Source organism: Tamandua tetradactyla, chromosome 9, assembly GCF_023851605.1.
Source record: "Tamandua tetradactyla isolate mTamTet1 chromosome 9, mTamTet1.pri, whole genome shotgun sequence".
NCBI lineage: Eukaryota > Metazoa > Chordata > Mammalia > Pilosa > Myrmecophagidae > Tamandua > Tamandua tetradactyla.
In genome coordinates this window covers 116,817-141,311 of record NC_135335.1, presented here as the reverse complement: position 1 = coordinate 141,311, position 24,495 = coordinate 116,817, and the positions used below count along the sequence as shown (strand labels likewise).

The following is a 24,495-nucleotide window of genomic DNA, read 5'->3' as shown; positions in this document are numbered from 1 at the left end:
AGATTAGGAGACTGATCAGGAGAGAAAGAGGAGGTATAGCAGAGAGTATAGTATTTGATAAAACAAGTATGACTGCTGAATCACTATGTTAATATTCCTTTTAGCTTCCAGTGTTTAGGAGCAGCTAGAAGGAAAATCTGAGCTGGTGGAATAGTAGTCCGTGACAAACTCTGGGATCTGTTCTGTAACCACTTGTTGAAGTGTGCTTTGAAAATCATTGCTTTTTTCTTTCTTTGCTTTGTACATATATTTTACAATAAAAAATTTTTTTAAATGAAAAAAAAAAAAAAGATTAACAGCTGATTATCCTACAGAAAATCATGGAGACCAGAAGGCAGTGGGATGGCATAAGTCTTTAAAGGAAAAAAGTCAGTTAAGAATTCTATATCTAGCAAAACTACCTTTTAAGAATGAAGGAGAAATAAATACATTTCGAGAAAGAGTTCATTACCAGCAGAAATGATTTGCAAGAAATGCTAAAGGGAGTTTTTCTGGGTGAAATGAAAGGACACTAGACAATAACTTGAAGTCATAAGAAAAGACAGCTTCATAGATTAATACAAAAGCCAGTAGTATTTTCCTTTTGGTTTGGTTAGAATTACCTCCTTTTTTTCCTATATGATTTAAAAGGTAAATGCATAAAAATGTCAAAATCTATGTTGAAGGGCATAGAATGTATCAAGATATAGTTAAGTGACATAATGATACAAAGAGGAAGGGATGGCGCCACATAGAAGCATAGGGTTTGGGCACTATGGAAACAAGGTAGGATTATTGAAGTTATATTGTTGTAAGTTTAATATATTATTGTTATCCCCAAGGTAACCACTAAGAAAATAACTAAAACATATCTGGAAATGAAAAGAAGAAGGTAATCAAAATGGTTTACTGCAAAAAAAAATCAAAGAAAATTTTAAAAAGGCAGTAATGGAGGAATTGTGCAGAAAAAAACATATGACACACAGAAAACAAATAGCTAAATGGCAGAATTAAATAATTCTGCATCAGTAATCGCATCAAGTACCTATCAATTGAATTAAAGAATTCTATTAAAATGCAGAGATTGGCAGATTGGATAAAAAATAGAATCCATCTATATGTTGTCTGCGAGAGACTTCCTTTAGATTTAAAGACACAATGAAGTTGAAAGTAAAAGAATGAAAAAGACATGCCAGACAGCTCTCTTCCCCTGTCAGACATGGCACACCGCAGAAGCATGCCATTCTCAAGCCAGATGCAACTGGCACCATATTAATGGAGAAACATGCATATTGTTTAGTATCCTATGGCTCAATGAAAGATGATCATGAATACTGTATGTCTAACTATTTGAGAATGAGTGGCATCTAATGGGGTCTCACAGCAACGTATCTCATGGGACATCTTTGCCGCAAGAATAGAGAGGAAATTCTAACATTTATCAAGTCATGCCAACATGAGTGTGGTGGAATAAGGGCAAGCATTGGACATGATCCCAACCCTTTGCATACTTAGCACTGTCCAGATTCTTACTCTGTATGACAGTATCGATGTTGCTGATGTAAATAAAGTGGTGCAATATGTTCAAAGTCTACAAAAAGAAGACATTTGGGGTCCCGCTCGGCAGCTGGTCTAAGTGTGCTGAGGGCCCGGCATGCACGAAGAGCTGTGTCAGCGCACAGGACCACTGGGCAGAGGGACCCAGGTAAGAGCTGGACACAGGGCAGGCCGGAGGACCAGCTGCCTCTTGGGATATGGAAATCCTTTATGAAACAGGAGAAATTGATAACAGATTTTCTTTGTCTGGTGGCAACTCTGGCTGTATTAGGAAAGCTGGATGCTATTCATGTGGAAAAGGTAACCGACTCTGTTTTGTCCTGGATGAGCTTTGGTGGTAGAGCTCGTTGCAGACCAGCCTCTGAGTCCCATGCTGAGCAGATCTGTTGCTGCACAGGACCCCTGGCTATTGCCAGTCAACTGCATGAAGTAAATTCTGATTTACTGAGATGGTGGCTTCGCGAGTGCGTTGCCCTCAGGGGGACTCAGTGGTCAGCCAGAGAAGTCCCCAGATGTGTGCTCTTCATGTGCCTGATGGCTTCCCTAGAGATAATCGTAGGCCTCATTGGCTTGATAGAGAGAAACTACATAACTTCATTTTGGCAGGTCAGGATGAAGAAACTGGAGGATTTGCAGACAGGCCAGGAGATATGCTGGATCCTTTTCATACTTTATCTGGAATTATTGGATTATCACTTTTGGGGGAAGAACAGATTAAACCTGTTAATCCTGTTTTTTTGCACGCCTGAAGAAGTGCTTTGGGGGACGAGTGCTCAACCCGAGTTCGTGGGCTAGATTCATCAATGCAAACCTTCACTGAATATAATTTTGCCATCTTAATATTCTGTATTTGAACTGCTTATCTGATTTTTAAATGTCCATTCCAAATATCAATATTACATATGTGATTGTTAAATTATTTTTAATAAACTATGTAAAATTATACGTATTGTAAAATAAAGACCTATCTTTAGATTGTTCTTCTGTAAAAAAATAGTTATTCCAAGCAAACAGTCACCAAGATAGAGTGGCTGCTGCATTACTGCAAGACAAAATTGACTTTAAATCAACAAAGGTTAAAGAGACAAAAAAGGGTACTAGGTATTGACAAAACGTGTATCACAGCACGAGTATATAACAATCATGCCTTAGATTGCCAGGCTGCCATGAAAACGCCCCTGCAATGGGGTGGCTGACCCAGGCCCCTGCCTCGGCCTGGTTCGGGGCGAGGGGACGCTTTCCCCAGAGCTGCCTCAGCCTTAGGCCATTTCTGTAACAGAGTCTCATCAAAGTCAGTTCTGGGTGTGGTTGGTGCTAGAGCACGAGACCCCTCCGTCTGTCTGGGAAACCTAAAAAACAAGTTTTCTGCTTCCCACACTGGTGGGGCAAGGCATGGGACATTTTGTTCCACAAGGGAGAAACTGGAAGAAAAATAGGGGCCATGGGTCCCTAGTAAGCTGGGCTGGCTTGAAGCCATTCTCCCCGAAACGCCACGTCCTTCTAATCCAGTCTTGTGGGTGCAGTCTCGTGCTGCTGTTCTGGGACCTTCTGATTAGGTGGCTCCCATGGAGATGTGACCCCACCCTTTCAAGGGGTGGGGTCTTAGTCCCCTTGTTGGAGTGAGAGGGTAAAAGACAGATGAGACTCAGAAAGCTCAGAGATCAAGTCCAGAGAAGAGCCTCCGGGGGAGAAGGAAGCACTGACACCAAGCCAGGGGAGAAGCCCCCGTGGGCACGCCAGCGCCTGCAGCCTCTCCTCAGTGGAGGCGCCTTCCTCTTGAGCCTTAACTGGCCACTATGTGTCCTAAGATTTGCAAATGGGGACCCTCACTGGCCCCCATGGAAGGAGGCGACCCACTTCTGGAACGCTGTGTTCCGGCAGCTTTAGCAGGCCAGAACCCAAGTGCCAAACCCAGCAGGGCAAACGCCCCTGGGTGCCGAGGCCGAGGGCCCTCTGTGGGTGGGCACTTTGTCCTCTGGGCCCCTCCCTTTCCACATCCTGGGCCCGGGCCATGCTTTGCTGAACATCAGGCCCCGACCTCCCGAGCAGAGTGGAGGCCTGCCGGCGGGGGTGCAGGTCTCAGCACCGCACAGCCCGGCCCCAGGCCGGCGCTCTTCTCCATAGACCGGACTCAGGGGAAGCCGGCCCAGTGGCTTTGTCCCAGGCAGCCCAGGGCCAGAGTCGCCAGCACTCTCGGGGCAGTTTTCTTTCTGAAGCATGAGGTTTGAGGGGCTGATGTGAGCTGCACCCAGCAGTCCCACAAGTGCGTCTGGGGTTCAGGGGAGAAGTCTGGGTGGAGCCGGTAGGGAACAGGTGGCATCTGCAGGCCACCTGCAGGCCACACCTCAGTACATTCGAGTGCTGGGCAGTGGCAGGCAGCAGCAAGGAGTCGGGCAGGGCGGCTGCGGGGCTCATCCGAACCTCAGCGCTGCAGGTCGGGCCCAACTGCCACCCTCCGGCCTCGCTGACCCTGCTGGGACGCCTCCCCTCTGCCTCTCACCTTCTGCCGCATCCTGGTGCCCCACTTTCTCTTCCCCTGCGGCAGGGGCAGGAGGGAGAACTGCGCCCGACGCCCAGTGGGGAGCGGATAAATGCGTCGAGAGCGGACGGGGCTGTCGTGCCCATTCCACCGAGGCGGAAACTTGAGACTCAGCGAGGCCGAGCGAGCCGACTGCGGGGTCGGGTTGCTCGGGAAGCTGAGGCTGGCAGCCCGAGGGGAGCGCCCGCCCGCCTCCCCGCCCCTCTCCGCTCAGCAGCTTTTGGGGGGCGGTACGAGAGGGCAGGGGGCGTGCCGCGGAAGGCTGAGGGGAGGTCCCTCGCCCCTGCAGGCCCCAGCAGGCTCCGGGAGGGCTGGGGGCGCGGCCGTCGCAGGCTGTAATTTGCGTTATATTTGGCGGCAGAGGGGGCGGGTGCGGGGAGGCGGCGGGGATAAGAGCCGCCCGGGCGCCCACCCTCCCGGCGGGAGTCGGCCGGAAAGACGCGGCGCTGGAACCCATGGACACCGCGTACCCCCGCGAGGACCCCCGGGCCCCGACGCCCCGCACGGCCCACGGCGCCGCCCCCGCCGTCCTCCCGCTGGGGGCGCCGCGCACCCCGCCCCGCGACCACCTGCTCTGGTCGGTGTTCAGCACCCTGTACCTGAACCTGTGCTGCCTCGGCTTCCTGGCGCTCGCCTACTCCGTCAAGGTGCGTGCGCGGCGGAGCCCTCCCGGGACACTCCAGGGTGCGACCATGGGGGAGACTCAGCGTAACAGAAACGGGGATCCCAGCCATCCCCCAAAAGGGTGCAGTCGGTGGCGGCCATCTATGGGGTTGCTGTCCTCAAATAGGACCTTAGACCCCCCCAGGGTCAGGTCCTGGGGCGCATGGGGGGTCTCGGTACCGCAGAGCCCCTCTCCCTCTGCAGTCTGAGGCTGGCTTGTGTGGCCCCCCCTGGGCTGCAGCTGCAGTGGACGGAGGCTGGGGGCCCTCAGCACCCCAGGCCCCACGGAGGGGCCTGTCTGTCGAGTGGGGGCAGTGAAGGGAGAGGCTGGAAGAGCACTCAGAGGCTACCTGGGGTGGGGTGGCTGCCCCCCCCAGGACACCAGTGACATGGACCCTGGCCCTGCCCCCTGTCCACAGGCCCGAGACCAGAAGGTGGCTGGGGACCTGGAGGCGGCCCGGCGCTTGGGCTCCAAGGCCAAGTGCGTCAACATCCTGGCCGCCATGTGGACGCTGGTGCCGCCGCTGCTGCTCCTGGCGCTGGTGGTGACCGGTGCCCTGCACCTCTCGCGGCTGGCCAAGGACTCTGCCGCCTTCTTCACCCCCAGGTTCGACGACACGGACTACGACTGAGCCCTCCGGCTTCGGCGATGTTGACCCCGCTTGGGGTCTTGACCTGCCTGGATGCCTCACTCTGACCTGAAGACCCCTGTTCTGACACCAGGGGCCTCACCCGACCTCCAGGGTCCCCCAGCCCTGCCCCTAGGCTTGAAGCCCCCTCCAGCTCACCAGGTTCAGCCTGAGGGTCACAATTAAAAGCGCTGGTTCCAGAAAGTGCCTCCTGGGGCTCAGTCCGGGCCGGGTGATGGGGTGCACATAGCCACCTCCACAGGGCACCACCCAGGACCCCTTCAGCCAAGCTGCCACTGCTCGGTTAAGCTTGGCCCCCCGCCCTTCCCCCGAGCCCTGGACGGCTCCTGTGGCCTCTGGGGTGGAGGCCTGAGATTATTTTAGAATGGAATTTGGGAACTCAGGCTTTTGATCTCCGCTGCTCGGCCGAGCTGTGGTTTCCTAACTTCGGTTCCAGGATGTGGTGGGTGTGCCCCATGTGTGTGCGCACATCTCCATGTGTGTGCAGTCTCTGTGTGTGCAGGCCTGTATGTGCAGGCAGGTGCTCCTGGGTGGCAGCTCTTGCCTTCTGCCCCTCTGTGGGAACTTCTTCATCCTGCTGTGCTGTGCATCCTCCCATCCTGGGCGGCTCTGTCCTGTGACCGTGGTCCCTTCAATTCTGAGAAATCTCGGTCTCTTAGGTGGGTGCTCTCCCACTTGGGTCGGTGAGAGCTGCTGGGCACACGCAGATGCACACATTCACATGTAGTCACACATCACGCAGACACATGTGTCCTCACACAGACCACTCTGTTCCTGGGCACAGGTCACACCCTTCCTCCTTGTCTTTGTGCTCTCTCTCTCTCACACACACACACACACACACACACAGAGTTGTGGCTGGAGAGGTGGAGATTGGAGGAGTGAGGGTGACATCTCCTGGGCATCCCCAGTGCTGGGTGAGCCCTTATGCCCACATGGCCCAGCTCCCACCCCAGCCCCCCAGAGAGCAGAACCAAGAGGGAAGTGCCTGTGTGGCTGGGGAGGGGCCTTGGGCTCCCCGTGGTCTGGCCAACGACAGGGTGGGACTAATTGCAGGGAGTGTAACTGCAGGGCAGCTCCCCCCAGGGCCCTTCCCTCTCCAGAGCCCCCCATCTGGTGATGTGCGCTCCCACCCCAGTGTGGTGGCCTCATGCCCACAGTGCCCAGCCCCACGCTGGGTTCCCAGGACAGAGCGTGCCAGGCCCAGCCCGCCAGGGGCCCCAAAGGCAAGGAGGCATGCCAGCCTGGCTGGGAGCTGGGTCAGAGGCCGGGCGTCAACTCTGAGCCTGCCCCAGCCCGGTGGCGGGGTCGGCCTGGACTGGGTGAAGAGTGGACACTGGCTGATGCATGCTGGAGGCAGAGCCTGGACGAGGAGCTGTGCCAGGTCAGAGCATGTGCTGCTGACGTGGCCCAGGGAACCCGCACTTGGTGAAGGGGACAGAGATGGCAAGGCTGGGTGGGGGACGTCCAACAGCAGTTCTGGGGAGGCCAAGTTCAAAATTCTAGGGGAAGTTTAGGCCCCTGAGCACCGCGCCCGCATCAGGCTGCCCCACCCAGCCAGCATGCTGCTACAGTCCTGTGCCAGAGGGCCCCCTGCCACTGCCCGCCCCTGCAGGAGTCAACACCTGCTCCCCACCCCAGGGCATAAGTACCTTGGCACCCCATGGTGGCTGTGCTTGCTGCCCCAGCCACTCCCAGTCAGGGCCGTAGGGGCAGAGACACCAAGGGCTGGGGGGGGGGGGGCGTTGTGGGCCCCCGATGCAGGGCAGGCTCAGGTGGGCCCCACCGGGCTTCCCAACCCCCAGAGCTGCCCAGGGGCCTTGGATGCCAGGCCCAACCCTCCCTGCTGCGCAGGCACCTGCCTCCCCATGGCCGCTGCCCTTGGAAGTTTGTCCCCCTTGACATCTGCTCCTCGAACACGGAGAAAGTAAAATTGTGATATTTGCCAGAGCAAAAAGAATGCGACTCAGCCCAAGATTTCTGCTCCTGGAGACTGGAAACCCGACCCACCCGGCCGGTCTGTGTCCGAAGGAAAGAAGCTTTTCCTGTGTGAAACCTGCTGGGTCTCGGGCAGAGCTCGGGGCGGACCACGCTGCTCCCGGGGCTGGCAGCAGATGCCGTGGGTCTCAGGAGGCCACGAGGTGGGGGGGCTGACAGGGCATTGCAGGGCTGCACTCCTGCTCTGGCAATGGCCCCCCACTCTGTGAAGGCTGCCCTCACCCTGCCCCCTTGCCCATTCGGGCCACACGAGCTCCTTATCGGCGAGCCATTTGCAGCCACGAGTCCGCCCTCAGTTGCGTCAGGCTGGCAGCTGTCCTGTGCCTTTGGCCGGAGCCCCAGGGACGAGAGCTGCGGGTCATCGGGGCCGGCGCGGGGCTCATAGCAGCATCCCTCAGAGTGGCGAAAAGCAGGCCGAGGGGCTGGTAGGGGGGACATCTCAGCCATGGTGGTGGGCCAGTGTGGGGCCGCCGGTGTGGACAAGGTGGGGTCCCTAGGCTGCAGAGGGGCTTGGGCCAGACTTCAGGCCGAGCACTGGCCCTCCCCGCCCGGCCGAGCTCTCCGTCCCCTTCAAGAGGCCCTACCCGCATGACCTCTGTATGCGGCCGGCAGTGAGGGGAAAGGAGACCTTGCATCCTGGCAAGAAGACAGGACAGAGAAGCTGAGCCAGGGCCACAGCTGGGCCACGCCCCACACCCGGGGCACCCACCCGGGCACCTACCCGGGACCAAGGGGATGCGCTCCTGGCCAGGCTGCAGCTCGACCTCCAGCGGCGGTGCCCAGGGCCCTGCCCGGGCGGTGACCTCGACGGTGACGCGGTCCTCGGAGAAGGCGAAGCTGAGCGAGCTGCCCTGGAAGCACACCCCCCACACGCGCAGCCCCTCGATGCCCGCCGGGCACATGGGGTCAAAGGCCACGCCGCTCCTGCTGACCCTGCGGGCAGGCTCCGTGAGGCGGGGCGGAAGGGGCGCCCCTCCCCCTCTGCCCCCCACCCCCCTCCGCCCCCGCGGCGGCCCCTGCTGCGCTCACCTGAACCCCGTGAGCCCGAACAGCGCGGCCTGCAGGAAGCCGCCCATGCCGGTCAGGAAGTTCACCACGCCCGAGCCGTCCGCGTTCTCCGTCCACACCTGCGGGACGGCGCGGTCAGCCAGAGCCCGGCCCCTCCCGCGCGGGCGCGGGCGCCCGGAGCCTGACCTGGAAGGGCTGGGAGGCGTTGGCGAAGCTCCGCTCCAGGAGGGCGCGTGCCCGGCCGCGGTCCTTCAGCTCCATCCAGCCCACGGCGAACATGCTCTGAGGTCGGAGGGCAGAGGGCACGCTGGGGTCAGGTGGGGCGCGGCTGCGGAGACCCTCGCCGCCCCGCACCCAGTCGCCTCACCCAGGTCATGGCGGGGCCGTGGGGGGACGTCACAGCCTCGTAGACCTCCAGGTTCCTCCTCCGAGCCTCAGGGCTGATCAGGAAGGGGACCGGGTACCCCAGCAGCACCACGTCTGCCTGCTTCACCTCCTGTCCTGGGGGGTGGGGAGGGAAGAGGGCCAGGACGAGGGCTGCTCTGCTGGGACCCTCTTCTGTACCCGGGGAAGGGGGAGCATTGCGGGATGGACACCAGGAGGCACGGGAGTGAGGGACGCGCACTCCACTCCCGCAGGCCTGGGGGCTGGGCTGGGACGTGGCAGCTGGGCTAAGGGGCCACTCACCGGCCTCATACCCGTCAAACTCGGGGTGGAAGTTCTGCTTCGGGTCAAAAGGCACCTTTATCTTATCGGCCACCTCCAGCCACCGCTCGGGGACAGGCAGACCCAGGTCGTGGGCCAGGGCAGCAGCAAAGCACAGGCTGGGTGGAGGGGGCTGTGAGACCGGTGGGCCCTGCCCAGGGCAGGGGGGCTGGGGGGTGGGGGGCAGGCCCTCGCCTGGCCTCACCTATTCTGGACCAGAACATTGGTGTACACGGAGTTGGTGACCCCAGAGTGGTACTCGTCAGGGGACATGACTCCTGGGGACAAAGCCCGGGACATGCTCAGTGCACGCTGGGAGCCAGGCCACGGGGCTGTGGCCAGTGTGCAGCCACACACCTGGGCCTGAAAAGTGTGTACAAAATTGAGGAGCATCACCCTGCACCCTCCCTGGGGGTGCCCCTCCCCCGTGAGCCTCCCCACCATGAGCGCCCCTCCCCTGCGAGCACCCCTCCCCCATGGGCACCCCTCCCCTAGGAGCACACTGCCCCCCACAGTGGCGCCCACCTTTCAGGTGGTAGTTCTCCTCCTCGGGACTCCACTCCACACGGCTACACCAGAACTCGGCCACAGCACTGACCACTTCCCAGCCACCAGCCTCTTGGAAGAGCTGCAAGTCCTGCAGGAGCAGGTAAGGGTGAGCCGAGGCACGGCACCCACAGTTCTGGCCACTCTTAGCTCACTGTGTCTTTCCCCTTCTCCTTTTCTTACCCTGTGACCACCCTTCCGAGGTCAGAGCCTGAGACGAGGGCCTGCCTCCAAGATGCCCACTGCCGGCCAAGATGGTGGGCAGGACGGGCCCCAGATAGGCTGGCACTGGGGGTGTGTGGCTGCACTAGGAGGTATGCTACCTGGATGGTGTGGTCACACCCGCCGGGCACAGCGCCGCCTCACCTGGGTGGTGTGGTAGTATAGCTCAAATGCCAGAACCACGGCCCCGTTAACGTGGATCTCCTGGGTCCCGTAAATGTCCTCAGGGCAGACCTCCACGCCTGAGCCTGCGCTCTCCCAGGCGAACTTGGCACCCTAGGGAGGGTAGCGCGGACTTGAACCTGTGCTGGGGACCTGGAATCCCTTTTCAAAGGTCTGGTCTGCGCCAGTCTTGGGGTGCGGAATCCAGGAAGTCCTGGCCCCCTGGGAGGGGCCGGGAGGGGCTGGGACGCCAGGCCTCACCTGGTAGCCCAGGCACCGGGCATTCTGCAGCGCCCCGCCCAGCGTGCGGATGCGGTACTCCAGCATGGCCCTGGCCGCCTCCGGCTGAAACATCAGGATGTTCGGGAACATCCAGAGATCCTGGGAGCAGGCGAGGGTCCCGCGTTGTGGAGACGGCTCTGTGAGCACGTCTCTGTCCCTTCCCAGGCCATCTCCTCAGCTCCCTGCCAGGCATGCAAAGCTGGGCGCAGGTAGACCACGGCCGGAGGGCTCTGTCGCCCGCTGGCCCGAATCCTGGGTGGACACGGCTTCTCTGAGCTTCATCTATAGGGTGGGTTCTGGCCAGGGCCTGAGAGCCAGACACCTGCCACCTACCACACCCGGCCGCCTCCTGGCAGAGCCCACCCCTGACTCTTGCACCCACGCCCCACTCAGCAGGCTCGGGTCCTTCTAGAGCACACCTCTGTCACGTCACTCCCCTGACTGGAAACCTCACGGCCTTCAGGACAAACCACAAGCTCCACAACGTGTTTTCTAAGAGGCCCTGGGATCTGGATCTGTTTGTCCTGCCTCTGTGATCCCCTCCCCGGGCTCCAGAGCAGCCATGCTCCCTAGTTCTCTCCTCTTCTGCTCCCCTATCTGGGTCACTCCTCTCCGCCAAACTCCTGTGCGTCCTGTGCTGCACTCCCCCCACTGCACCTACTTGGCCACACACCCTTGGGGTGGGGGTGGGGGTGGCACCTGGTCCCAGAAGACGTGGCCCCAGTAGCACTCATCCTGACTCCCGTTGGACAGGCCTCCGGGGCTCAGGCCGTGGGAGACGTGTCCCAGGGCGCCGGGCGGGGGCAGGGCGCTGAACAGGTAGTAGAGGGCGCTGCGCAGTGCCTGGCGCAGGGGCAGGGGTCCTGCCACATCTAGGCCGCAGCTGCCCCAGAGCTGGGCCCAGGCTCGGGCATGGACCGCGTAGAGTGCGCCCCCCGCCTGCAGCCGTAGGGCCTCTGTGAGCCAGGCCTGGGCCTCCGCCTGGCTGCTGCCCACTGCGGTCAGGAACTCCCAGGTCCGGTCCTCCTCGCCCTCCAGAAGGGTCAGGGCTGGGGGCACGGGCGTCCACAGCATGTGAACCTCCTGCTGCGGCCCTCCCGGCTGCTCGGGCGTGAGGGTGCGGCCGAACAAGTACCTGCAAAGCAGGCATGCAGTCAGGACCCCTCTCCCCTGCGTGCCCCCGCAGCCCCGCCCACCACCGTGCCCCCGCAGCCCGCTCACCGGGCACCCAGGAGGTCGGGGCCCAGGTGCAGGTCCAGGTCCGGGCTTTGCGGGGAGAAGGCCGCCTGCAGCTGCACGGTGATGGGCCCTGCGGCCAGGCGGGCGACGGCCACGCTGGAGACCAGCACATGAGGCAGTGTGCGGTGGGCATAGAGGCACTGGCAGGCTCGGAAGCTGCACCCCTGCAGCGTGTGCAGGAAGGAGCCTGGGGGAGCCACGGTCACCCTGGGGTGCCTGCACCCCACTCAGGGCCACCCTGGAATGGGACACAGCTGGCAGCCTCCCCTGTGGGGACTTCCGGTCCCCGGCCATCCCCTCACACGACCCCAGGTCCAGCCACTCTGAGGCACCCCAGGAGGGGAGGGTGAGCTCCAGGCCGAGGACAGCGTCTGCCCCCCCAGCTGTGTGGCCCTGCGGACACACTGACCTCTCTGCGTCCCCTTTTTTGCAAGGTTAGGAGGTGTCGGGGTGGCGGCCCCTACCTCAGCAACGGCTGGGGGGTCGGGCTGCGCTACCTGTGTTGGTGTCCAGTGCAAAGGTCTGCGTCAGGGGCTCGGCTGTCCCCTCAGGGGCTACTAGCCGGACGTTGAGGGGGCTGGGCAGGACCGCCCGGTGCGTGCCCACCCCGGCCCCGTTGTACACTCCGCTCACGTGCAGAGTGTCGTGGTACACACGTGTGCCCAGGTACGCGCTGGTCACTGTGGCCAGGAGGCGAGGGTCACTGGGCAGGGAGGAGGCCGCGAAGATGGTGGGGTCCTCCATGGAGTTGCTTCAGGGGTCTGGGCAGGGAGAGACACCTGGGCCCCTGGGATTAGTTCGGCCTCGCTCTTCAGACTGTCTCTGCACCCCCGAAGTCCACCCCTGAACTTGGCTGACACCCCGGCAGATGGAGGGGCTGGGGGCAGGGCCCTTCCAGAGCCCGCACCCCAGGTTCTCCCAGGAACACCCTCCCAGGCCCAGCCCTGAACCTTGCAAAGCTGCTCTAGCCCTATTACTCCCGAACCAACAGTCTCCAAAAGTGCCGCCCAAACTCCCAGCCAGAGCCTGCGTGGCCTTCCCGCCCGGCGCAGATTTTCCCCGCTGCTGTGGAGGTCGGGCCTCCCCTGCGGGTGGCAGGCGACGCCGGGGGCTGTCGGGAGGGGAAGGGGCCCGAGATCGGGGAGCCCTGTGGGGGACGCTTCTGGGACCCGCCTGCAGCCCCCGGTCCCCCCGTGGCCCGCGGTCCCCACCTGGGAGAGCGGCTCTGGAAGAAGTTGCCTCCGGCGGGACCAGGAAGGGCTCGGCGTCCCGCCCCGAGGGCGGACCCGCGACGTCACGGCCTCCCCGCCCGTCCATAGGCCGGACCCTGCAAGGCGGGCGGCGTCGGGCGGGGCTGCAGCCCCTGCGGAGCCCCCGACCCACTGCCGCGACCCCCAGGCCCAGTCTGCGGGCGGCACTGGCTCCAGGCATCGGCCGACAGGACATGCAGCGCCCGAGGGAGGTGCCAGCCTGGGAACCGGGACCTCGGAAGTGGGGCGCTGCGCAGCTGTGCCACTCCATCGCCCCAGCGGGCCCTCCTGGCGCCCGAACTGCCTGCTCCTAACTGCACTTTGCCCCTGGACACTTGCCCACCTCCCTCCTCTCGCCCCCCCCCCCCCCGCCCCCAGCAGCACAGGCCCCATTTTTTTTTCTTTTTAATTTTTTATTAATTATAAAAAAATCACAAGAAGGAAACACAAACATTCTTAATATATGCTCATTCCGTTCTACATATATAATTAGTAATTCACAATATCATCATATAGTTGCATATTCATCATCATAATCATTTCTTAGAACATTTGCATCAAGTCAGAAAAAGAAATAAAAAGACAACAGAAAAATAAAACGAAAAAAGAAAAAAAGATTTTACATACCATACCCCATACCCCTTACCATTGATCACTAGCATTTCAAACTAAATTTATTTTAACATTTGTTCCCCCTATTATTTGTTTTTATTCCATATGTTCTACTCATCTGTTGACAAAGTAGATAAAAGGAGCATCAGACACAAGGTTTTCACAATCACACAGTCACATTGTGACTATATCATTATATAATCATCATCAAGAAACATGGCTACTGGAACACAGCTCTACATTTTCAGGTAGTTCTCTCCAGCTTCGCCATTACATCTTGACTAACAAGGTGATATCTAATTAATGTATAAGAATTACCTCCAGGATAACCTCTCAACTCTGTTTGGAATCTCTCAGCCATTGACACTTTATTTTGTCGCATTTCACTCTTCCCCCTTTTGGTCGAGAAGGTTTTCTCAGTCCCTTGATGCTGAGTTTCAGCTCATTCCAGGATTTCCGTCCCATGTTGCCAGGAAGGTCCACACCCCTGGGAATCACGTCCCACGTAGACAGGGAGAGGGCGGTGAGTTTGCTTGTTGTGTTGGCTGGAGAGAGAGGGCAGGCCCCATCTTTGCACCGACTTCACGCCCAGACTCCCCCCAAGCTCCAGACTTAGGGGCACCATCCACTGCACTCGATGCCGCATGTCCAACCCAATTCTGGAACTCCCCGAAACTTCTCGTGCCCACCCGCTACCTGGGACCGAGCCTTGGCTCTCCCTGACCCTCACCCTCACCCTGACCCCGACCTGGATCCTAAGCCTGACCCTGATCCTGACCCCGACCCCAACCCTAACCCTAACCCTGAGCGCTCAGTGTTGTGTCTCACATCCCCACTGCGAGCATTTGGAGCCAAGCCCCCACCTCACCCTTCCCAGGCCAGCCACGCTGTGGTGACTTGTGCTGTGTCCCCCGTCTGTCCATTCTGGTCCCTGAATCTGGCTGGGCTTTACTCTGGATGCCTGGAGCCCTTTCCAGGGAGAGGGAGAGAAGCTTCTGGAAGCCAGAAGTCAACGGCACGGGAACCTGAGAACAGTGGGCCTCCCAGCCTCTGATACCAAGAGCCCACGAGCTCCGTCCATGAAGCCTTCCCAGGGCAGGGCATCTGCTTCCGCAGCAGGGAAGCAAGAACATTCCTCTGCCCTGAAGCCTGCCCTGTCCCCCACCCCACCTGCACCTTGTCTCCTCGCCCTTTCCCCTTCTGGAGCGCTTTTCTTCAAGATGGACCCGCACTTCCCCCCCTCCTGACCTCATTGTCCTCACTGAGACCGCTTCCCTGAAATGCGAATGCCCTTGGCCCATCCTCTGCTCCCTCCCCCTCGGCTTCCTTCCTCCACAGCATTTACCAATCTCACACTCATGTATTGTGTCGGGTTACGTGTTTATTGTCTCATGTTTACTTGTCGCACATGTGTTGTTCACAATGCTGGCTGCAGGAGAGCAGGAATTGTCTGTTTTGTACAGAGAAGGAATGAATGGCTTTAAAGGTGGGTTCTTGGGGAATTTGCTCTGGGAAGTGAAAGGAAGAAGCTGGGTCCAGGCTCGGGGGCTCGGGCGCAGGGGAGGCCAGCAGCGGACAGCAGCACAGCAGCAGGGACCCGGGATGGCCCTGGAGGCCACGCACCACGCCGCCACTCCCCGTTGGTGACGTGGCCACTACGACACAAACCAGCAGACCCAAGTCCACAAGCCGGCGGGGCGGGGCCGGCCAAGCTGAGCAGGGAGGCGAAGTCATGCACGGCCCGGCTCCATTACAACGGTGCATCCTCTCTGCTGCTGGGAGGCGCGTGTTTTGCGAGTGGGGGAGCTTGGTGGTGGCGGTGGGGGAGGGTCCAGGAGAAGGAGCATGGAGTTCCTGGCCAGGAGGACCCTGGGCGTGGGGACAGAAAGAGACCATTGCGGGGGACGGGGGGTGCGTGCCCTGGTGCCTGTGTGGAACCGAGAAGGGGCCATGTCTCTCTGTGTCCCCACCTGCCCAACTGTCCCTTTGTCCCCACAGTCATACTGAGGCTGAGAGCAGTATCCTTTCATCCTTGGAATGGGGCCGACTTCTCCAAAGGGGCTCTGACCATCCTATGGTGTGCCCTTCAGAGGATGCTGTTGATCTCACTGGGGGGCTCCAGGGCTCTGCCCAGCTCAGGGTGCAAGATGATCAGATCCGGCTTCGCTGTCTTCACAGCCTGCAGCTCCTGCAGCGAGCGCTCACTCAGCTCCACGGAGGCCAAACTGCAGCCACAAGCACAGGTCAGAGGGTAGTAAGTCGGCTGGAGCCGGCAGGGGGCCTGAGGGTAGTGGGGGTGGAGGAGGGCCATGGCCCAAGCGGGGGGGTGGGGCTGCTCGTCCAGGCTGGGGCTGAGGCACACAGAGACAGACAGACAGGCAGATAGATGGGGGTGGGGCTGGGGGTGTCAGAGCCTGGTGGAAGGGAGCAAGAGCTGAGGAAAAGTGCTTTCCGGGAGTAAAATGGCCAAACTGTGGACAACAGATGGAGATTTGGTCAGGCAGAGACTGGGCAAGGCCAGGAGTGGGAGCCAGGGCTGCTGCATTGGGCATGCAGTCACTCAGGTGTACCCCTCCCAGGGCTGGCAGGCTGTGCTCCCAGCACTCCCCACCCATGTGCACCTGAGGGTCTGCAGGCAGCATGCCGGGTGTTGCAGGGCGGCACAGAGGGAGGTCACCATGGGGCCTGGCAGCTCACAGCCGCTGAGGTCCAGCGTGGCCAGCGTTTGGCTCTGGCAGAGCAAGCCGGCCAGGTACTGCAGCGCTTCCTGGCGGCCAGGCTGCTGCACCCTGCCAAGGAGAGGGACCCTGAGAGGGCTAGGGGGGCATCCTGTCCCGCCCCATCCCGTCTGTCTGTCTGGCCAGCCAGGCCTCACCTGAGCGTTTGCACCCGGCACCGGGGCCAGGCCAGGCCCTCGCACAACATCCGGAGCCCCTGCTCGCTGAGAGCATTGCGCAGGAGGCTCAGCTCAGTCAGGGCAGGAGCTGCTTTCAGGGCCTCAGAGAGGTCACGGCAGACCGCGTCCGGGAGTTTGCAGCCAGACAGCCTGGGGTCAAGAGTCACATGGTCCCTCTGCTGTGCCCTCGACAGCTGCGACACCCCAATTGTGCAAATCGCCCAGCTCCCTGGTGGCCTGTGCCTCTGCTGGGAGACCTGCGGGTGCTGCCTGCCTCCCTGGGCCCCACAGAGCTGCCCATGCTCTCTGCCCCTGGCGCAGCCCTGGGGCGCTGACCGCTCTGCATGCGTGCCGGCCTGGATTCCATGTTCTCATGGGACATTTTGGGTCTGGACTTCTCCTTGAGCCTAAATAGACTTTCCCTTCAACATCTCACATTGCCCTGTCACAGCCCACCACATGGAGTGTCCCTGGTAATGGTCTGTCATTGCCACTGCAGGTGACGCCGTGACGGGCATCGTCCTGCATTTGGTTCAGTGGCAAAATTCCCAGGCCCAGTGGGACCTCTGAGGCTCCTTAAGGCTCCTCCAGCCCCTCCCTAGTTTGCTTAATGGCACCTGCTGCTTGTCTCACCCTCGGGCTCACATGCCGCTTATTTGGTGACAGTTAACACTTCCTGGAAACCGGGATGCACAAAGTGCTCGTATTGGCAGTGACTCAACCCTCTCGTCAGCCTCTGAGGTGGAACCTATCGGCTCCATTTCCCATCAGACGGACTGATGTGGCGAGGACACACAGACATGGGCCAGGGTTCTCAGGCAGCCTAACCTTACAGGCTGCATCCTGAACTTCTCCCCCTGTTCTTTAAGAGTTCGGCAGTTTCCACACACACTTAGCAGCCTTCCTTTGGGGAGGAAAATCCCCTCTTGGCATCTTCACCCTACCCCTAGGAGCGTGCCGTGCTGTGCTTCCCACCCACACCAGGGCCACACCCCTCCTGCGTCTGCTGAGGAGTCCCCTCCACTTTTCCCTCCTCCGACACCCCCAGCTCAGACTCAGCCTGTCCCCGCAGCTGCCCTCTTCAGCCCTGCCCCTGGACATCCAGCTCTGAGTCCCCTCCTATGGGCCCTGGGGGGGCGGCCGTCACTTACGTCAGGGTGCTCAGACCACACTGTGGGTCGGTCATGGCCTCACAGAGTGGACGCATTGGCGAGGCCGGATGCTGTCCCATGGCTCGAGGACTCCTGGGAGACAGGACAGTGAAGATGCCGGGTCCCACGAACCCCTCCCTCCCATAAACTACTTCCTCCTTTGGTCCTGGGGGCTCGGAGCCGATGCTGCCCCACAGGCCAGGCGTCCCTTTGCCCCAGGGCGAGCCCCGCATGAAGCTGCTTCTCTGGGGCTCTGGCTCCTCCCCTGTGCACAGCGAGCTTCTGCCTGCATGATGCACACGGGGCTGTCTTTGCACTCGCGATGCGTGTCCCCAGGTCCAGTTGCCATGCCTGTCGAGTCCCGATATTCACTCACGCCACAGATGCTGAGCCTATGTCAGGGGCTGGGTGGGAGGCAAGTACAACTCCCACCCCCCACCCCCAGGCTTTGCCCTGGACAAGCTGGGGGTGGGGAGACAGGTTGGAGGGCAGATGGTCAGGGCATAGGGCGGTCAGCAGGCTACTTTGGGGAGCTGGGGCAGGCTCCAGGAGGGTTCAGGGTAGGGGAGCAAAAGGTGCCAGGGCTCAGGGCACAGTGAGATGCATTCTGGGGTTGACTGTGAGAAAGCCTAATGTGGAGACGCAGCGGCGGTGCGTTCAGAGCCGTGCAGCCAACTAGGGGGGCTGCCTTGGATGTGGGTGGCCGACAGTGGGCCCGGGGAGAACATTGTGGAAAGGAGATAGGCAGCACCCTAGCAAAGGGAATTTGGTGACTTCGGCCCTGAAATCTAACATCTCACCCTCCCGTCTCTAGAAAAGCCCCCAGGGTCCAGGTGGGTGCTCAGGTCCACACTCATGCACGCTCATACACACTCACACATGTACTAGCATACAGGCCTCATGTGCTAGTGCACACCTGCTTACGCCCAGGCTGCCCCGGAGCCGCTTGGCCAAACTCTTCTTCTTCTTTTCCCGGGCAACATCCAGCCGACAGCCGAGCAGCCGCAGGCCCTGCCCGGCGGGGCAGCAGCGCACGCAGTAGCTCAGCACCACGAGGTCCATGCGCCCCAGGCACACTCGCTCCAGCGCCAGCTCCGGGAGGCTGCGCAGGGCCTGACTGACAAAGGCGGCCTCCTGCGTTTCGTACAGGCAGTACAGCAGCTCCAGAGGGCGGTTCAGCTCCTCCTCCTCCTCCTCCTCCTCCTCCTCCTCCTCCTCCTCCTCTTCCTTCTCCAGCACGTCCAGATCCAGGAGCCCTCCGGGCCTCTCGGGCTCTTCGGACACCGCCGCGGGGCTGGCCCGGCCCTGCACCCACAGCAGGACCTCCTGCTTCACGCGCTCCGAGACCACGCAGCCGAAGTGGCGCTCGATGTCGCGCATTCGCTCGGTGTTGAGCAGCCCGAAGAGGAAGCGCATGGTGAGTGCCAGGTGGCCGCGCATCTCCACCTCCCCGCGCAGGAGCGCTGGGACACTGCCGGCCGGCGTCCCGGGGCCCGCCTCCTCCTCCAGCAGGTAGGACAGCGCCGCGAAGAACTCCTGGAAGCTCTGGTCCATGAACTGGTAGGTGACCTCGCTCTCCAGCACGCCGGGCAGTTCCTTCTTGCTGAGAAATAACGTCTGTATGCTGGAGCCGCGCAGCTCCAGCCGCTCCAGGTCCTTCTCCACGAACTGTGCCCTGCGCCCAAGGACGCCCTCGCGGGCCAGGCGGCACAGCTTGCGCAGCTCGCCCTGCACCTGGGGCGCGTCGGCGGCAGAGGCTGAGCCCAGCACGCTGGTGATGAAAAGCAGGTACACGGACGTGGTGGTTTTGGAGAGGCGGGACAGGTCCTGGCGGCGATCGAGCTGCTGGCGCAGCACGGAGCACACGATCCAGCACACGAAGGGCACGAAGCACAGCCCGTACAGCGTCTCGTTCTCCTTCACGACGCGGTAGGCGCGCTCGGCCCTCCACTCGTCCGGGAAGAACTTGTAGAAATATTTCTTCTTGTCCTTGTCAGAGAAGCCGCACACCTCCGCGCACTGCGGCGACTGCAGCTGGCCCCGCAGCCTCCCGGGCGCGGCAGCGCGCGTTGTCACAAGCAGGCGGGAGGAGGGCAGCAGCGCCTTGCTCAGCAGCCCGTCCAGCACCCGCGCGCCGCCCGCGGCCTCGAAGGGGTCGGTGCAGGGCGCGGCCTCCGCGGGCCCCTGCGACTGCAGCTCGTCGGCCCCGTCCAGGATGAAGAGCAGTCGCTCGGGCTGGGCCAGCATCTGCCGCACAGGAGCGCCGCGGTCGGGGCACCGGTCCAGGATCAGCTCGGCCAGGCTACACGCGCCCGGCCGCTCCAGCACCTCGTGGCACGGCATGAAGAAGGCGAAGTCCACCTGGCCGTGATACAGCTTGCCGGCCGCCCAGTCGTACAGGATCTTCTTGGCCGCCATGGTCTTGCCGATGCCGGCCGGACCCCGCAGCACCACGGTCAGCGGGCGCCCGCCCTCCTCGTCACGGCGGAAAAGCCGGTTGAAGGTGTCGGTGTCCGAGCGCCGCGCGCGCTGCCGCTCCGGGCTCCAGCCCCGCCCGCCCGGCCCCTCCTCGTGCCACAGCGACTCGTCCTCGGGCGCGGCGCTGTCGGGCGCGATGAGCAGCTTGGTGAAGCGCTTGCTGATCTTCACCGAGCGCGCGTTCCGCTCTCGCACCCTGGCGTGTTGCTGCAGCACGTGGTCGCGGTACTTCTTCTTGTAGGCTACGGGGATGAGGGCGGCAGGGTGGGTCAAGCAGGCGTCCGCCGGGCCCCCACCCCCACCCCAGGCCTAAGTGGCCCCATCTGCGCCACCGGCCCCTGCTGCCCACCAGTCCTCCCAGCATCCGCTCCCCCTAGAACCGACGGCCAGACTCCCCGAGTGGCGGCGAGGACCTGGGGGCGTGGACCTACCCGACACCGAGAGCTGCAGCGAGGGGCCGGGGCCGAGCCCTGCAAGGGAGACGCGCGCTGAAGCCCCGCCGTGTGGGCGGGAGCCGAGGCCACCCCCAGGAGTGCCCAGGGTCCGAGCCCCAGGGCCCCGCGCCTCTCCAGGCGGTTCAGAAGGAGGTGCGGGGACCCCAGGGACCCCGCCGGCGCTTACGCTGCAGCCGCTGTTCCTTGAGGCGCGCCGCCACGTCGCGCACGTCCGACCTTTTGAGGGCCTTCCGGGCCACGTCCAGCGCGGGCTCCGGGCCATAGAACTCGGCCAGCCGCTCGACCAGGTCCACAGCGTCAGCCTGCTCCAGCCGCCCCCATGGGATGCTGCGGCCGCCCGCCGGCGCGTCCCGCAGCTTGTGGCGGAAGCGTTTCAGCTGGTCCTGGCTCAGGTCCTCCAGCGCAGCCAGGAGCAGCTCGCGGGCCGCCGCGGCGCGGTGCTCCCTGTTTCGAGGGGGCGGGGGCGTCTCAGGCACGCGCCTGTCCCCCCTCCCGCTGGCTCCAGGCCAGAGCGTTTATCCCCTCGGAGGGGCCCTCAGATGCCCACCCCACCCATACCCCTGGTCCTGCCTCTTGGCGATCAAGTGGTGAAGTGGGACTTGCTGGCCACAGCGCCAGGCTTTGGGGGCTCCAGTTCCCGGGGGGGGGAGGGGGGCTCCTGCGCCTTCCCCACCAGGCCGAACCTGCAGGCCAGGCCTCTGGAGGGGCCGCTGCTCTTTCCATCTTAGCCTCCCTGTGTGTCTGGAGGAGGGTGAGGCCCCAGGAGAAGCGCCATCAGGAGGGGCCGCCTGAACCCCCATTGCAAGGCAGCCTCTGTTCCCTGTACCCCCAGGGCCCGGTTCTGAACCATAGTGAAGAACAGACCCCCTAAGTGGCCTCTGGGGCAGCAGTCCTTAGAATCCTGAGCCAGGGAGGCACTGGGGAAGGGTGGGGGATAACGCGGCAGGGAGTGAGCAGGGAGGAGGGACCTCCAGCCCCGCAGGACTGAAACCTGAGCGACAGGACTCACCTGGAGCCAGAGGCCTCTGGCCCATCCATGGATCCTCTCCCCGGGTCTAGCAGTCAGGGCCACACACAGGAATCAGAGAGCTGATCCCTTCCCAGACCAGCCGGGTGCCAAGTCCAGGGAGGTTGTGCCGCCCCAGCCTGGGCCTCCAACTCAGCGGCACCGAGATGCTGATCCGGCAAAGCTGCCGCACACCGAAACTCAGACACTGGCATATGTGCACCCCCACCCTTTAGGACCTGCTGTTGGTGACCTTTGATTTTCTACAGACTCCTTTATTAGTTATTGCTCCCTGAGAACCCAAGGGTGTGGCTGGAGGCACAGTTGTGGGCAGGCAGTGTGTGTGCAGGGCAGGGGGTGCGTGGAGGAGGGGCTGACCTGAAATCTGAAGACAGGGTGAGGGGGGGGCTTTCTAAGTAAAGGGGTGCCAAGAACACAGAGGGGGCCTCCTGAGGCGGGGGTGGACTCTTGGCTTCTCAGACCCTGGCCTGGGCAGTGATAGCATCAGGTGGACATGAAAAGTGGATGTGTTCTTCTGAGTGTGCTCCTGTGGATGTGTGTGGGTGTGCCTGCTGGGCGTGTGCCTGCGTGTGTGAGTGTGCATCCATCAAGCTGTGCAGCACCAGATCTATGCATTTTCAGCCTTGCCAAGTCCCCTCTGCAGAATCCCAGCCTGTCAGAGGAGCTGGGCTGGGCCAGGATGGGGCCAACCCCCTGAGGTCTTTGGGGCCTGGAGCTGAGGGACTGGACATGCCCGAGTCCTGACATGGTATGCCCTGTCCTTGGGGCAGTGGGGCTGGACAGGCCGTGCTGGCACCAAGGCCATCCCCTCATCTTCGGCCTGCTCGGGGCTTGTCCCCAGGGCGCGGACCGCAGGGCCCTGTGCCCCCTTTGCTGTGCTCCGGGTGCTGCCCGCACCGTGGCCTGGACGTGGACCTTGACCCTGACGCCTGGCCCAGGGTGAAGCCAGCCCCGGGCAGGTATGTGCCACCGCTGAGCTGCTCCTCGCAGAACTCTTGCGAGAACAGGTGAGGGGCTTGCGGGCAGTAAAGGCCTCTGAGGACTCAGAGACAGCCTTTTCCAGGGGCATCGATGACATCCTGGTTTCCAAATCTGGTCCACTTAATTCTGCTCCTGTTTCGCCATGCCCCGGCACTCAGCCCTGATGCCCTTTTCCTTGAAATGCTCTTTTCCTGCTATCAGAGGACACTGAGGGCTGCAGGGCAGAGACAGCCCAGGACCTAGGAAGCCAGCGTTCACTGTGTTCCGTCCATTCTGCAGTGACCGGGATGGGGACAGACCACGAGACATGGCTCGCCTCCCCCCTGCCGTTGGATGGCCCCGCCTTGAGTGGACTCTGTGCTCCATAAAGTCTCAGCACCTGCGGATCACACCCCTGACAGGGATTTGATAAAACGAACCAATATTCCCAGAAATCCTTGGCCATAAAGTGAGTCATGGAACCGTGAAGAGGAAAGCAGGACCCTGAGCAGAGAGAGGGGAGGGGCCGGCTGCTGGGGCATGGTTGGGGCAGGGAAGGCCAAGGAGAGTGGGGGGCAGAGGAGAGAGTGAGCAGACCAGAAAGAGGAACTGTGAGAAAGTAAGGGCTGTGGAGCCAGCTGGATGGCAGTGTCAGTTCCGTCGAAATTAGTAGCACCCAAAAGGGTTATTTTGTCTTCTGACATCTTTAAAAAATAATTTAGACCTTGTGGTGAATTTCTCCAAAGTTCCTCCTCCTCCCCCCCACCCCTGCCCCATGGCGCTTTGACTACAAGCAAAACTTCATGAAAGAAGTTTTGTGAAATGATGAAATAAAAGTTCCTCCCCATCCCCAAGTGTTGTCCTCCTGGCAGCTGACACTGTGGTCTTCCTGGACTCCTATGAACTGCTGTGCCCTCACCATCCCCCACTCTTCTCTGGGGGGACCCTTCACTTACTCCCCCTTCCTTTGAAGATCCTGGTTCTTGGCCACCTCACATGTCCTTCTTTCCCTTCTCCAAGATCTCCATTTTTAAGCCCAGAGAAAGCCTCCACGACTTATTTTTGGAGAAGTGCTTAGGAGAGGGCAAAAGGGACTTATAGCGGAGCAGCCGACTCATAATTCCATGAGACTATGTTACAGATTTCTTCCAGAAATGCAAGGTTGGTGTGCCATCCCCAAAATCAATTAATATAGCATAGCATATTAATAGAATAAAGGAGAAAAGCCATGTAAACATCTCCATCGATGCGAAAAGCATTTCATAAAATCCAACCCCCCTTTCATGATTTAAAACACTCAATATACTAGGAGTAGAAGGGAATTTCCTCAACTCGATAACAGGTAGAACAGGTATCTACAAAAAATCCACAGCTAACATCTTATTTAATGGTGAAAGCCTGAGTGTTTTCCCCTTAAGACCAGGAACAAGACAAAGATATTCAATCCTGCCACTCTACTGATATTCCACATTGTACTGGAGGCTCTAGCAAGAAGATGAAATAGGCATCCAGATTGGAAAGGAAGAAGTACAACTACCTCTGTCAGCAAATGAATTAATATTGTACACAGAAAATCCTAAAGAATCCCACAAAAGGCTATTAAAATCAATACGGTTGCAGGATACAAGATCAGTATACAAAAGTCTATTTATTTCTATACACTAAAAATGAACAATCTGAAAGTAAAATTAAGAAAACAATTCCATTTACAATAACATAAAAATAATAAAGTACTTAGGAATAATTTTAACAAAAGGAAGTATAATTCTTTGCACACTAAAAACTGAAAGATTGTTGAAAGAAATTAAAGAAGATCTAAATAAATGTGAGGACATCCCATGGGCATGGATCAAAATTTTGTTAAAGTATCAATACTTCCCCCAGATTGATCTACAGATTCATCACAATCTCTATCAAAATTCCAGCTATTTTTTTTCAAAAATGGGCAAGAATAACCTAGAATTCATATTCAAGAGAGCAAAAGGCACCAAAACAATCATGAAAATGACAATTTTCCCAATTTCAAAACTTACTACAAAGATGTGGTAATAAAAACAGTTGGCTCTGCTATAAGGGTGTGATGTAATCCAATTTACATAGTTCTTCAGTAGAATAT

The 24,495-nt window shown here is 60.0% G+C and overlaps 3 protein-coding genes and 1 pseudogene across 3 annotated transcripts; 2 read left to right on the top strand and 2 right to left on the bottom strand.

Moving 5' to 3' along the window:
• The first annotated feature begins 367 nt into the window (after nucleotides 1-367).
• LOC143645800 (geranylgeranyl transferase type-2 subunit beta pseudogene) lies at nucleotides 368-2,623 on the top strand (annotated as a pseudogene).
• A 1,907-nt stretch (nucleotides 2,624-4,530) lies between these two features.
• IFITM5 (interferon induced transmembrane protein 5) lies at nucleotides 4,531-5,750 on the top strand. Its single transcript, XM_077115210.1, has 2 exons — nucleotides 4,531-4,722; nucleotides 5,158-5,750. The coding sequence occupies exons 1-2, from the start codon at nucleotides 4,531-4,533 to the stop codon at nucleotides 5,368-5,370; spliced, it is 405 nt and encodes a 134-aa protein (XP_076971325.1). The 3' UTR covers nucleotides 5,371-5,750.
• Nucleotides 5,751-7,305: 1,555 nt separating this feature from the next.
• PGGHG (protein-glucosylgalactosylhydroxylysine glucosidase) lies at nucleotides 7,306-13,071 on the bottom strand. Its single transcript, XM_077115194.1, has 15 exons — nucleotides 12,536-13,071; nucleotides 12,048-12,301; nucleotides 11,533-11,737; nucleotides 11,011-11,446; nucleotides 10,291-10,410; nucleotides 10,012-10,143; nucleotides 9,625-9,736; nucleotides 9,305-9,377; nucleotides 9,082-9,218; nucleotides 8,762-8,895; nucleotides 8,581-8,676; nucleotides 8,416-8,513; nucleotides 8,108-8,319; nucleotides 7,971-8,022; nucleotides 7,306-7,884 (listed from the first exon to the last, which is right to left on the bottom strand). Exons 1-15 carry the CDS (start codon nucleotides 13,069-13,071, stop codon nucleotides 7,644-7,646), a joined length of 2,838 nt encoding a protein of 945 aa, XP_076971309.1. The 3' UTR covers nucleotides 7,306-7,643.
• Nucleotides 13,072-14,227: 1,156 nt separating this feature from the next.
• On the bottom strand, nucleotides 14,228-21,641 carry NLRP6 (NLR family pyrin domain containing 6). Its single transcript, XM_077115211.1, has 8 exons — nucleotides 21,402-21,641; nucleotides 20,559-20,836; nucleotides 20,369-20,407; nucleotides 18,376-20,179; nucleotides 17,460-17,552; nucleotides 16,288-16,458; nucleotides 16,034-16,201; nucleotides 14,228-15,637 (listed from the first exon to the last, which is right to left on the bottom strand). Exons 1-8 carry the CDS (start codon nucleotides 21,428-21,430, stop codon nucleotides 15,499-15,501), a joined length of 2,721 nt encoding a protein of 906 aa, XP_076971326.1. The 5' UTR covers nucleotides 21,431-21,641; the 3' UTR covers nucleotides 14,228-15,498.
• Nucleotides 21,642-24,495: the final 2,854 nt, after the last annotated feature.

Coding starts and splice junctions, on each gene's coding strand:
- NLRP6 (XM_077115211.1), bottom strand. CDS start 21,430: ATGGATGGGCCAGAGGCCTCTGGCTCCAG. Junction 20,408..20,558: donor CAAGGAACAGCGGCTGCAGC/GTAAGCGCCGGC, acceptor TCTCCCTTGCAG/GGCTCGGCCCCGGCCCCTCG. Junction 16,459..17,459: donor TGTGGTCTGAGCACCCTGAC/GTAAGTGACGGC, acceptor TCTTGACCCCAG/GCTGTCTGGCTGCAAACTCC.
- IFITM5 (XM_077115210.1), top strand. CDS start 4,531: ATGGACACCGCGTACCCCCGCGAGGACCCCCGGGCCCCGACGCCCCGC. Junction 4,723..5,157: donor CGCTCGCCTACTCCGTCAAG/GTGCGTGCGCGG, acceptor CCCTGTCCACAG/GCCCGAGACCAGAAGGTGGC.
- PGGHG (XM_077115194.1), bottom strand. CDS start 13,071: ATGGAGTGGCACAGCTGCGCAGCGCCCCACTTCCGAGGTCCCGGTTCC. Junction 11,738..12,047: donor TGCACTGGACACCAACACAG/GTAGCGCAGCCC, acceptor TGGCTCCCCCAG/GCTCCTTCCTGCACACGCTG. Junction 10,144..10,290: donor CCCGGTGCCTGGGCTACCAG/GTGAGGCCTGGC, acceptor TACCCTCCCTAG/GGTGCCAAGTTCGCCTGGGA.